General features: G+C 46.3%; 1 protein-coding gene across 1 annotated transcript; it reads right to left on the bottom strand.

Moving 5' to 3' along the window:
* Positions 1-1875: 1875 nt before the first annotated feature.
* SMARCB1 (SWI/SNF related BAF chromatin remodeling complex subunit B1) lies at positions 1876-13857 on the bottom strand. The gene is made up of 10 exons (XM_068654369.1): positions 13616-13857; positions 12402-12513; positions 11710-11739; positions 10088-10217; positions 9372-9509; positions 8620-8747; positions 7887-8053; positions 7265-7455; positions 3156-3287; positions 1876-2246 (listed from the first exon to the last, which is right to left on the bottom strand). Exons 1-10 carry the CDS (start codon positions 13706-13708, stop codon positions 2207-2209), a joined length of 1161 nt encoding a protein of 386 aa, XP_068510470.1. The 5' UTR covers positions 13709-13857; the 3' UTR covers positions 1876-2206.
* Between the last annotated feature and the right edge of the window lie 6 nt (positions 13858-13863).

A 13863-nucleotide genomic window follows, 5' to 3' on the forward strand; every position in this document is an offset into this window, starting at 1 on the left:
TTTTATTAAAAAAAAAAAAAAAAAAAAGTTTTGCTGCACTTAGTTTCCCTCTAGGAAGAGAATGGAAGCAGCACACAGGTGGTAACCTTTTTCTAGGAGCCAGAGAGGTACCAGGGGCTGAGTGGCCTCAGACTAGACAAGTGCTTGCTGTGTGCTTTGCACATGACCTAATGCACAGCTGGTGTTTCAGGCCCTGGAAGTTTTGTCTGTAAGGCCTGCAGAACTGCAGCTGTGAAATGTAGAAGCTGGACTGTGCTTGGTGGGGGCTAGGATTAAACTAAGGAGCTGTAATTACAGGGTGGGAAAGCTGCTCCCAGCTGTTTCCTGGTAGCTGTGATACTCAGACAAAGCAGGCTCTTCTCATCTTTCTGGGACTCGGCCCCCTGGACTCTCCTGTCCTGTCTCTGGCTGCTTGGAGGGGAAATTCCCACAGCTTCTCTGGGTCTTGAGAAGCAGAGGGAGGTGCTCGTAAGCCCCCTACAGAAGCTCTCATGCTTGTGTGCCTTTGTCCATACCTCATTGTGAAGTTTAGGGTTACCTAACCGCAAGCTTCACAGCAATGCAAAAAATGCACGCCTGATGCTAGGTTTAAGGCTACGGCAGTTTTGTACTTGTTTTGATCACATTCCCTGAGGAGGCTCTTAGCAGAAGAGGCACCTGATCATAACAAAAAGAGGCTGAAGTGTTCTCAGGAAGAACTCAAGTTCTGAATGTCCATAAGGAAAAACCCCTTCTGCATGGGAGGCAGCAGGAATCCCAGGTTTTGTTTCATGCACTGAACTGTCCTTTCACCCTCTGCAGTAAGGGACAGCATACCACTCTGGCCCAGGAGTCTAGGCTAAGGCTGCAATAATATTAATTGTTCAACTACAAGTTCTTGATTCCTGCAAGCCAATATCTGGAAGTTCCCTCCCACCCAGAAATCAGAACTGGCTCTGCATTACTTGAGTCTAAACTTGATAAATTAAAGCCAGAAAACAGATTTTGACTGTGCTAGCAGTGTGGGTGGACAAGCAAGTATCGTAAAACTGATTGGCTTTATCATAGAGGCCTGAATGAAGCTGTCAGGCTGCCAGCAAGATCTTCTCTGCTTGCAATGCTTGTCAGTTCCTTGGAGTGAAGGGTAGAACTCCATCAAAGAACTGGTGTACTGCAGCACCAAGATAGATTCTTAGTTTGTTGTTTTTTTGTTTTTGTTTTTGTTTTTTTTTAAGCAAGCTTGATTTTTTTTTTTTTTTTTAAGTTCAATGAATTTTGATTTAAGCTCTCCAGGGAAACAAGCTGTGCCTAGGGTTGCAAAATCCTGACGCTGCAGTGCTAAGGGTATTCAAGACCGTGCACTTTGTTTTGGATACTGTGTGCTGTAACTGGCAGCTGTGTGGGTTGCTAGTGACCACAGCAAAGCCACTTGTTGAAGAGAAGCTGCAGTCTCAGTTGGTGAGTGCAGTCTTTGACTTCTGTACCAGTTCAGAGACACTGTCTTCCAGCTGCAATTTTCACAGAAAAAAGGGTTGGAAACATCACACTTCACCAGGTTAACGTCTGACAAATTAATGTTACCTTAACGAAAGACATACACTGTTCTGTCACTGCCAAGTAAGCCAGCTGGATGCTTGAGTTCACTGCAGGCTGCACCAAGTAGGGCAACAGCTTAGACCTAGCCTTTAGTCAGTTGTATCTTCCAAGCCTTGTTATCACTTTATCCCTGCAGCAAAAACATTTCAGCCTGTTTTACCTGTCAAAGAAAAAAAAATTGTTCCCTCCATGCTTTAGGGGTGTTCAGCATTATTATTAGGCCCTGGGACAGCTCGGTTGCCATAATAGGACAAAACCAGTGTGAGATCACCACTCATTTAGAACTCACTGAACTCAACCTAGCAGTATGCATTCCTTTTATTTAAAAAGTTGTCCTAATAGTGCATGTTGCACCTATACAAAAGAATCTTTACACTGTCCACACACAGGTATATAAGGGCTCCAACAGCTGCCACAGGTCTCAGCTAGATCGTGTGCTAATGCAGCGTTCTTGGTACGTGGCATTTGGGTGGAGGGGATGGGGGCAGAAGTCAGCAGTACTGGGAACTCTTGGCAAGTGGAATGTGTGTCCCCGTCAGGGACAGAAAGACCCCTGCCAATCCTAGATCCATCTGGGGAGAGGAATACGGATAAAGTCTGTAGGAAGAGCACCAGTGTCACAACAGGAGGTTTACCAGGCTGGAGCAGTATTGGCCAAACGTCTCATGCGCCTGGAAGAGAGAAAGGAGTACAGTGAGTGTTGTGTTAATCATGTGGAGTCTTACTAAAACTGATGTTTTTGGGGAGGTTACCACAGCTTTGTGATCTCCTTAGATTTATTTCCCAGATGGAATTCCTTGGTCACTTGAGAGTGCCCCTGCTATGCCACTATTCAGCAACAGCTTTTAGGGCAATTTTTCTCATTAAGTGGGATAAAACCAACTGCTACTGAGAACTATTCAGCCACAGCTAAGAAGCAAAACCATCCTGAATGTGTTTGTCAGCAGTAAAATATTCCTGAGAAAGAGCTGAGCCAGCACATTTACTGTTCCCATAACGTATCTTTTGGAGAGATTCTAGTGGTTCATTTATACCTGCCAGAAGCAATTTAACCAAGGAGGAGCAAGTGCTCTTGACTTCTTGTTGAACACTGCTCAGTGGGTCTCTATGGCAAACAGAGCTCCTCCTGGAACCACGGAAGTGTTCCCATGCTGGCAAACAGGTCAACATCAGTCAGGCTGGAGCTGGGACCTTGCCTGTTCCTACATCAAACAGCACTTTACCCTACATAAAAGGAAGCCTTGTGGCAGGACGCTAGTTAGCATGACAGTGCACGAAACCCCGCTGTTTTTGATGAATGCCTTCAAATCCCCCTCACGAGCAGAGAGCTCAAGGGAGAAAAAAAAAAAAAAGGAAACTTTGCTTCAAGCAGGAGATGGTTAAAGTAGACGCTAAATATTTGTGGAGTGAGGTGATAACAGCTTAATATCCTGAAGCAAAAAGGCTACGAGTTTCTGTTGTGGTGTGCGAGTTTGAAATCCTGCCAGTTGGCTCTCAGAAGAGAGAGACAAACATCAAAGCTTTTAACTTCTGTCTTAGAGACAGGCCAGAATGAGAACTGTCTGAACGAGCGGCAGCACCTTGTATTTCTGTCCTGGTCTCTGATCTTCTTCTCCATCTCAGCATCCGTGAGGGTTTCCAGAAGAGGGCACCACTGGTCAGCGTCCCCCGTGTTGCGAATGGCGATTTCCACGGTCGGCAAAGGGTTCTCGCTGCAGCGGCAGGACCACAAAGCAACACCCGTCAGTGGTCACAGTGGTTATCAGCCCAGACCCACAACACAAGCACAGCAGAACATTAAGTTTTTCAGGCTTCAGCATTTGCTTTTAGCCCCACTTAGCCCAGTCTGGTTCTCAGAAGTACCCCAGGGGCAGACAGTTACCAGCTGGTAGAGCCTGAAGTTTCTCGGAGACCAATTATTACCTCTCCATAACCACAAGAGAGGGGGTATATCAAAACAACTGTGGCTGAAGCACTTCTCTCCCATTAAGGCCATTATGTACCTGGCTCACAGCGTTCAAACACAGCACAGGCAATGTTCCTATCTGTTTATTGTTGCAGGGAGTACTTTTTCCCAGAGCAGAAGCTGAGCAGGTACTGTCAAGGGGGCTTTTCTATCTAGTTCTGCCATTCTTAACTCTCGCTTCCTAGCTGCAGTTTGCCTACTACACCTCTAGCAGCTCTTCCCTGGCACGCCTGGCTTTCTGGGAACCTGACAGCAGAGTGAGGACTGTTCTCCCAGTTGCCATGGAAAGGGTTGGCTTTTAGGACCTGCTGTTGCAACCAGGGACTGTGGTTACACCCAGCACGACCAGTGAAACACAAGGCTCCATCCCAGATCACAAGATTGCTCCTCAGAGGTCCGTCTGCCCCGAACAGCTGTATTATCACATGCACAAAAATGTTTACTGCTTCATTAGCCACTTTTCAGTAGAAGTCAACAGGAACTGACCAGGAGTAGCTTCCCAAATATTGACAGTGGAGCTGGAAGCCCAGCATAAATACAGAGGAGCCTCAGAATGTAAATGTTTGCTTTGAATTCTAGAAAGCAGCTCAGCCTGAGCCACACAAGTGTGTGTGTACGAGGAGCCCTCCCGCAGGTGTGTGCAAGATCCGGATCCTTCCCTGGGGACATGCCTCCATGAAGGATTTCAGACTCATGCATGGCTCTCCCATCCACAGGAAGGAACTCAAATGCTGATCACTGCGGGAACAGACCATCTATATCAAAGCTCTTAAACAAAGAATTAATCCAAAACTTTTGGTATCTGATTCTGGGAGGAAACTTCAGTCAAATCTACCTCCAGGATTGTGGATGTCCACCAAGCAACACTCAAACCCAGGAAATTCATCTTAGCCACAACATGCTACAAATTCCAGACTAACTGCTAGACCTTGACTTGGTAATATGGTCTCTGCCTCTCTGACGGTGCTCAGCACTGAGCACCCACTAGAATTAAATAGGGACTGGAAAGCTAGCCTTGTGAGCATTGCTTACTTGCAAGCCAGCCATGTTTCTGTAGCAAAGGATCAGAGAGAAAATGGAAAATCCTCCCTCAGCTCCGAACCTCCAAAGAAACAGAGTTACCTCCCCATTGTGTTTTTTTAAAAAACCAAGAGGTGCTGGCAGATTGACTGCAATGCCCTGTCAGCTGCAGGATTCCCAGTGGAGAGTGGAGCAAGGCACTCCTCCTGCTACGGTCCAAGCCTCCAGCAGCGGTGTCACAAGCACACCAATACCCAGGTTTCCTTTGGAAAGGGCAGCTGCTCAGGCAAGTGGCCTTGGTGTGCGAGGGAGCATCACTCCGGTCTGGAAGGCAAAGCCCTGGCTATGAAGCACCGTGTGCTGCCCCTAGAAACAAGTCGGCAACGAGGCAGGAAGCACTGCAGCACACCATCCCCCTGAAAATCCCACATGCATCATTACCTGCCTGCCTCCTGTCCTGCTACTTCCACTGGGCTCTCAAGCTCTTTGTTTTGCACAGAGCAGGCCAGCTGAAAGGACTGCCCTGGAATTCATCAACTAAACAAGAGTTTCACCTCTCCCTCAGATGATTAAGAGGCTCATGACTTCTCAAACCCCCTGTCCCTGGAGATATTAAGGTTCTTTTGATACATCTGAAGCAGACCCTTTCCTTACATCGGTGGAATGACTTCGGAACAACCCCCACTCCTGTGGTTTGGGAATTCAGGAACTAGCCAACCACAAAACCCAAATATCATTAATCAACAGGAAGGTTTCTGAAGTACTCCTTTGCAGGAAGAACAGAGGGAATAAGAGGGCATGTTTGTACTATGACACAAAACAAGGCTTAAATTAAGTGTTTTTCCCCCTGAACAGTTCATGGCTACATACGTTGTTCTTTTGGGGTTCCCTTTCCTGTTTTTGATTCTCTCCCTTACAATACTGCAACAGGCTAAAGAAGGCCTGAAGTCTACCTATTTCAACTACCCTTAAATTGAAGCACTCCCTAGCAACTAGATCTGGATACATGTTTTTAGAGAGCATAATGTAAAATTGGCATTAACCTGATACACCTGCGAGAGCCTGGACAGTGCTGAATAAAACCTTACTTGCTGTGAGTTGGACAGATCGATACAAAGGGAGAAATGAGCTCCCCCCAACAATTAAGTATGTACACGGATTAATTTGGGGTTTCAGGTATCTGCAATAGAAGAAAAAGCATAGGAAGTGGCACAGAGGCAGTGCTAAAGGCATCACTTTGCCATCTATTGCCCTCTATTACCCCAGCAGTTCTCTGGAGCACATAACCCCACACTGGATCTGCAAATATCAGTCGGTTGTCGTGGATGGCACCGTAGAAGTCACCTCCCCAGCTCTATGTTAAGAGTTCAGTTTCCATGTGGTCACGAGCCCCTCTCCATTCTCTAATATGAACCACATTAGGGATCATTTTAGAAGCAAGTTTCCTTAAGCTGACCTCTTCAAACCTCACGTCAACAGCACCTTCCCCCCACCTCTGCAAATGCATCATTTGCTGAACTCTCAAACTTCCTCAAGTAACACCATGGCCCAAGGTCAAAAAAACCCGCCAGCACGCATTAAGGGATATTTACAGACTGCAGACTCAGCAGCATATGGAGGATAACATCAGTACAGTAACTTGCCACAGAACACGGCACGGCACAACTGGAAATTATTATTAGGAGACAAGTTACAAAGCTGACTAATCAAACCTGACACTGCTGCATTCCAGCTATGAGAACAGCCTCTGATCAAGCCAACTTTAACTTCAGCCAGGGTAGAGAGCTACAGTGTCAGTCTGCCTTAGCTCAAAACACCAAGGCTTGAGAGAGCATATGGCCCAAGTCAGGCAGAGCTCATGAAACAGAAAAGCACTGGTCATTCGTATACATTAGAAGAAGGAGGTACAAGGTATTCTGTCACTTTTAATCACAGCAGCCTCTCTCTCTGTGGCAGAAGCTGATGTTTCACTGACACTCCCCACAAAGAGATACTCGAGCAAAAGCAGAGGCTGGTTGTGCTGCACCAGACTCTACCTAAGAACAAAACACAGAAGGCACCAGATCAAACTGCTTCGTTTGTTCACTAGTTAGACAGCCAGTGACAAGCAGAGGGCCGTGTCTGAGGTATGACTACACGTATCACTAATGTTCGAAGTACTTTGGTTAGATCCACCGCTAACATTCCTGTTATCCAGGCGTCCAACTATTTCATACAAGCAGTTGCTCTAATGTGCCTCTTGCACCTCACCAGTAACACCCAACCATCCTGTGATGTGCGACACAGTCACTTCAAGGCAAACAGCCACCCAAAGCAGTGAGGAAAAAAGAAAACTGTCTATGCTGCTAACCAAGCTGTAGTCTTTGAATGATACTGGCTCTACAGAGATCTCCAGCTGATGAAATATACAAAATGATGTCTAAGAAAGAAAAGGGCTTTAGTTGTACCCTACATATTCCTCATCTGATAAACTTGTTTAAAAAAGTGGTTTTACAAGCCAGTGGGCACATGAATGTGAGACGCCAAACACCGTTACCAAGGAAAAAAAAAATAATAGAGGAGGATAGAGTGGGTGTAAGCCATAAGGACCAATTTCAGATTAAACTTTCTACAGCATGTCGACTGTTCGAGATTTGTTGATACTAATGGCCACAAGTAAGAACACACATCCACACCCCTGCTAGGAAGATGACAGTTCTGTACCTGAAGGCGTACGTCTTCTGATGCCAACTCAGCTGTCCTCGGATGCTGTAGGCAATGGTAGTGACAAACTCCCCACCCAGGCCAAGCTCTGAGCACAGCTTCAAGGCAAACTTCTCTGGTGAATTCTCCTTCTCTGACATGTCCCATTCGAACTGGTCTACAAGGGAGATGTTCCCTACATGGATGTTTAGCTGGAGACAAGGGAAGAACAAGTCATTTGTTTCCATCTCTTGCAGTACTTTGTCAAAGGTAATTTAACTTAGAAGGTGGAGGCTGGAGAAGCGGAGAAGTAACTCCTAGTTCATTCCATCTACAGAGCTCCTTAATTGAATTCTTAAGTTCAGTAACAACTCAGCTTTGGTCACCAAGGTTCAGTTCTTACAAAGGAAACCACAATGCTTTAAATGAACTCTTTCATCATCTCAGGGGTTGGCACATGAATGTTTAGTAATCTGCTACCATGGTCTTGTTCCCCACACAAAGGACAAAATCTAATCTGGACTCGGGACTGGACTTAAGAGCTCCTTGGCTCTGAGGGAAGCCTTTGTACTCCTCATCCCCCATAACGTAACCAGAGAAATGCAAATGGTTCAACTCTCATTCTACTGCCTTCCTGTATTACCTTAATAATAACTCGTTGGTCTGACTGATCTTCTAGAATACTGTCCGTTGGGTACGACTCGATCTGTTGCCGGATGGCAGAGGCAATAGCAGGGACAAACGTCAGAGGATTCAAATCCAGGTCATCACAAAGAATCTCAGAGAACATTTCTGGGGTCATTAGCTTTTCTGATACAGAACAAGAACAAACAGACACTTAATTTCCTCAGCCACCAATGCCTGCCATTTACAGAATACATAAAATTAAGCTTATAGTGTGAAGAGGGGAATTCTAAACGCATCACCTTTTGCTGATGAAAGGGGCTTTTGTCCCGGGATTGTACACATGCACACCAACACAGGGACTTGACCTGTATCAGCTTTCTTTACTTGCCCCATGGAGATAACACAGCTACAGTCTAATAATCCACATACGTAAAGGAGCCATACATATTAATTGTTTAGTATTTAAGTTATTGCAGCTCACAGAACATTTCCATTAGGCTGCTGAGCTGATTAACTGGATCAGGTGAACAAGCCAATTAAGCTCTTCAGATTACATGCATCCAGGAACGACTGGGACCCATGGAAGTGGTAGGGCATCTGCTACAAGACATGAGAGCTGACCACAACCCACCAAGCGGCACGGCTTTAAAGCTTTGTGTATATGGGGCTCATGCTTGTTCTCTCTTCATATTTGGTGATGAATGCCAACTGTATCTCTCCAGCCTCGGGAAACCCTCCTTCCTACATACCATTCATGTTCCATGTAAACGCATCTCTGAGTTTCTGCCCATCAATTTCCATATCGAGCCTGATTGGAACCAGAACCTCCGGCTGGGATGCATTCTCATGGATGACTGCTGGGTCATGGTCATCAAAGCTAATAAAAAGAGCAACAATACAGTATATGTGCTAGAAAACGATACATCTGGCATCCTCCATAGAAAGGAAGAGCTGTTTGTTGGAAATAATCCCCATCCTCCAACTCCCCAGTCTTTAGACAGACTCCTCAGGACAGGGGTACAAAGCTATGGCATCCAACAGGGAGTTTTACCACCTTTTATGCACCTATCTTAATACATTTCGGCAAATAAAACAAGGGCCCCTTTCTAAGACAATGTTTTATCCTGTTTTCCTCAACTTTTATTTGGAAAATGAAGGCAGCCTTTTTCAATGAATAAATTAAAGTTACAGGAATATGTCAGTGAGAGGCAGTCTCAATCCTTTGCAGAGATGATTTGCAGGCTCTTCAAATGACAAATGCTTAGAGAATCAGCAGAAAGTACAAGGAACTTATCAGGAAACAAATCGACCATTTTCCTGACAGAAGGAGAGCCTCCTCTCTGAGCCACAGATGGCTGCTGTAAAGAAGAGCCTTATGAGACACAGTTGAACTAAGAACCTCCAATTTAGGGAGCTACAGGCCTTGTCTATTAGAGAAGAAGCACAGCCCTTGGCAGTACGTCATGTTGGTGACTGTGCTTTTCAGAAGAAGGAAGCTCACCACAGAGGGAAAGTCCTCTTCTTATCCCTGCCCATGCGATTTCTGTTAATCGTTGTTGAGCACGGCACCGCATCCAGGTGATGAGAGCTGTTGGGCAAAGTCGGCACCCACTGGTTGTTCCTCTTTGCCTTCTGTTCTCTGAAGAAGAAGACTGGATGTTAACCTGCAGAGTCTGACCACCACTGCTATTATTTAAGGAACAGTATAATTTTAAATTATGAGCTCCTGCCTAATGATAGTTCAACTGAGAAATCATGTTCCACGCTAGCCTCCAGGAAGCCCATTCTCCAGATCATAACTATTCCTCATATATGAACCCAGGTGTGCCATTATAAATACTAGTTCATATTTGGATTTTCTGTGTGTATTTACAGAGGGGCTGCTGAGAAATGTGACGTCTCCAGCAGACGGTACGTGCACAGAGTGTTCTGCAAAACATCTGTTACAGTTGGAATGGAGCAATCGCAAAACAAGCTGCATCATCAAACAATAATGTTTTTCTTCTGTCGTATGTGGGCAGTGACCTAATCCTTACATTCTGAAGATCTTCATTTGCCCAACTCTGTACAAGTATGCTAGCACAGACGGGCAAGCATCCTGCTGTGCGAGGCCCTGGGTTGATGTGATTTCTAACGGGACAGGACAGCACTTCCTATCCACGCCAACACCTTCCAAGCAGCTCTGTTCTGATCCTGGCCCTCACCACCGCTGGTTACCTGAGGTAGGTGGGAGGTTCTGTGCTGATAGACACTGCCTTGTATTTCTCATCATTTCCATCCAAGATCTCTTCCACTTCAGAGGCCTTTAACAGCGTCACACTAGTGGCTAATGTCGTATAGCCGTGATCTATTACCGAAAAAGATACCAATAATTAACATGGAAAAGTATTACACAGCAATATGGCATTAAAGAGCCAAATAGTGAAAAGCCCTTCCTGCCAGTTGGGACAACAATAAGGTTACCAAATGGTGTTATTGTGTGACCCAAAAGTGCTTAGGGCTTCATTTATCTTCTTGCAGAAACTTGATTTTACACGAAAGTTTTCACAAGGCATTTTGTACGCATGGGATAAACGGAGATCAAAAAGCTTTCCACTGCTACATCTGAGTTGCCAACAGCTTCTGCTCTCGCTCACACCCCAAGATGCTCTGCTGTTTGGATAGATTTCTTGCACTGGTGCGACCAGAAGCCCAACCATAGTGCCTGGCACTAAACAAACATCATCTTGCTTTGACATCCATGTAAACAGCAAGAACAAATGTGACTTTCATGGGGACAGGGGTGGAATGTTTTAGTGAATACCCAGCAAACCCTGCCACAAAGCCTAGAGAAGAAATGCAATTTAAAAGATAAAAGCAGGATGACACCTTGGAATGGCTGCATAGTGATAGGGCAAAGATTTGCAAAACGCATCAGGATCTCTCTACCTTGTATAGGTACCCTTTTTATACTGTTAGAAACTCCTTCCATTCTAAGAGTCTGGGCACAAGGAGAGTTAGAATTGCATGGGCTTCTCTCAATTATTATCACTGTATATCACAATAGCACATCCTAAACCTACTTTGTAAACTGGTTTTACCAGGAGACTCTGGGAACTGTACTGGGCTTCTAGAGTAGGGAGACATTTGACTCAAGAACTAAGATGTGGCTTTTAGCAACCACAGATGAACCTACTTCTTCCAGGGTGCAACTTATTTACAGAACCTACTAATTTCTTCTAGGAAATTTACTTAAGATAGAAAAGAATGCTAGCAAAAAATCCAAAACACCTGGAAAAAAAAAGGTCCTTAAATCCTCATAAACATTAATTTTAAAGTTTACCTAATGTGCTTTTATTTAAGGGGAGAAAAACATTTGTATCCTACCCTGAGTTGCCCTCTGCAATCACACGGTTTAGCTCTGCATATCTACAATCTGCCACAGTGATGTAAAATTTTTCACAGCCTTCTGAGGGGAAAAGCCCAGAAAACTACAAATCCTCAGTGGAATTTATGGTTGGAAATGGAGAGATAACAGTCAGTAGAAAAGCAAGTTGCTGGACAGACACATTGGACATTAATGAAAGCTAAGCCAGGGAGCACAAAGAAACAAGACTTGGAAAAGGGGGAGAACCTCAGGACAGATCTTGCTGAATTGCACAAACCGTCTGCGTCTGAGAGTCCTGTAATGTTCTGAGAAAGAAAAGTTCAGCATGTGATGAGGATGCACAATTAGGGCGACCACAGGGAGAGATCAGAGGAAGAGGATGAGACATTCATGTATATTGTAACGGCACCAAAGGTCACAGCGGAGATTCCTACTCTAGCACAGCTAATAACAACACACAGATAAGACTTACATCTCCTGGGACTGTGAGACCGCTGATTTTCTGTTGGGAGAAAAAAAAAAGAGCAACAGGTCACTTGGAGGAAGGAGACATAAGTCTAGAATGAACTATTTATTTTTATTGTGTCTTAGCCTGAAGAGCGCACGACAAGCTCTATTGCTAAGAAATATTGCTTTTCATTAGTCTCCCATCAACAATACCACCAAGACAGCTGTATTCTTACTGTAGCAGTTACACCAGTACCAACACACCACCACAAATTCTAGGAGCCACAAACTTTCAGTCCTTGCAAGAACAGAAGTTAAGTAAAGATGCACATTTTCAATGGGGTATCTTTGCAATATTCTGCCCGTTTGACAAAAGGGACAAAATTGTCCCTGTCTGCCAACAGAAGTCCCTCCTGATACGGGATTTGAGATGTGGCTTTTGTGTTTTGAAGAATGCAGCCAACCCCAGGAAAGCCACAAGGCTCATTTTGATTTCAGATCATTTTTGATCAGTTCACATTCTCTGCGAGGTAGAACCAGGCGCTGATGTGCCATTGCTGCAGACGGCTCCATCACCGAGGTGATGAAGCCCTCTGTAGCCAGAATCTGAAGCGATGTGCACAGCCGTAAAGTTGCACAAGCTTCTGAACCTCCAAGAATGTTTTTCAAGGCAATCTTTCAGACTTCAGTACTGGAAACATTTACTCATCTTCTCACCATGTGAAGACGCCACTATCTTCTTCCTTTCTTCCACGGTGGCTAGTCGTCTCCAGAGTGAGGGGTATCTCTTGTACAGGGAACCCCGAAACATACGCAGGTAATTCCCCACCTACAGGAAGAAAAGCAGAAACATGGCCTGGAAATGTATTCCATTCAGAGGAATTGTGAGCAGAAGCTGAAACGCATTCAGCTCTTTGTAATGACGACAGACCTCGGGAGAAGATTTTTTTTTTTTAATGTTTTCTTGCAATTGACTATTGGGTTTGGCATCCTAACGCACAATTTTTGTGGCAATATAGACAACAGCTTTTATCAGCTCTTTATTTCACTAGCCTGATAAGAAAGTCCTATCTATTAAGAAAAATCAACTTAATTGGAAAAAAACGCATTTATTTGCACGTATTTTTGAACAATTTAAACTTTACTTCCATCGCTGTTTCAATGCACGATGCTCTGTAGGAATTTAATGAAAGCAGATACCCAGCCCTCTGACAGTGGCACTTTCACACTGAACCTCTGTGCCACCCAGATATCGCTTGGGTAGAGCAAACACCCCGAGACCTGCCTTGCATTTTATTTTAAATCCTCTGACCGTGCAAAATATGATCACTGCCAGAAATCCTGTTCCAAACTTACTCCACACCCGTACAGCAGTTCTGCTCCTCCTGGCACAATGTCCTCACTTGTGCTGGCGGCCCCAGCAAGCCTTGCTGAACAACAGCAGCATTTCTAGGCTCTGAAACCAACCTTTCAGGCGGGTGCCACGCTCACAGCCTGCCACAAAGGGCTTTTATTCCTTAACAGGAGCCTTTTTGACCTTACCGTCCACCTTCAGACAATTTTTAATTGTAAACGCTGCTCGTCGGGAGACGGGGGCAGGCAGAGGAGGCAATCCTTCTTCCTCTTCCACGTGCGTGTCGGGGCGCTCCCTCCTTCACCCCGCAGTTTGGGGTCCCCCCCCCAGCCCTCACCCTTCCCACAAGCGGCCCCGAGCCCCGCTGCAGGCTCCGGGCAGCGCCTCGCCCCCCCCCAGCCCCCTTTCTCCACGGGGTGAGGCCGGGACACGCCCGCTGCCCCCCGCCCCCACCCCGCGGTGCCCGAGCGGCCTCGCCCCGAGCCGGGAGCGGGGCTCGGCCCCCAGAGCGGCCCCGCACCCCCCATATGGGCCCCGCTCCCCCCCAACCGCCGCCTCCCGGCCCCATTGTCCGCACCTCGGAGCCGATCATGTAGAACTCGCCGTCCTCCTCCAGCTGGAACTTGACGGGCTTCTGCCCGAACGTTTTGCTCAGCGCCATCATCATCATCGCGGCGGGGGCTGAGGGGCTGGGGGGGCTGAGGGGGCGAGGGGCCGGCGGCGGAGCGCAGCGAGCGGGGGCAGCGCCGCGGCCTAGCGGGGCTCGGCTCCGCGCATGCTCCCGCTCGGCGGCCCCCAGCGGCGGCAGCGCCCGGAGCGGAGCGG

Source organism: Anas acuta, chromosome 17 (assembly GCF_963932015.1).
Source record: "Anas acuta chromosome 17, bAnaAcu1.1, whole genome shotgun sequence".
NCBI lineage: Eukaryota > Metazoa > Chordata > Aves > Anseriformes > Anatidae > Anas > Anas acuta.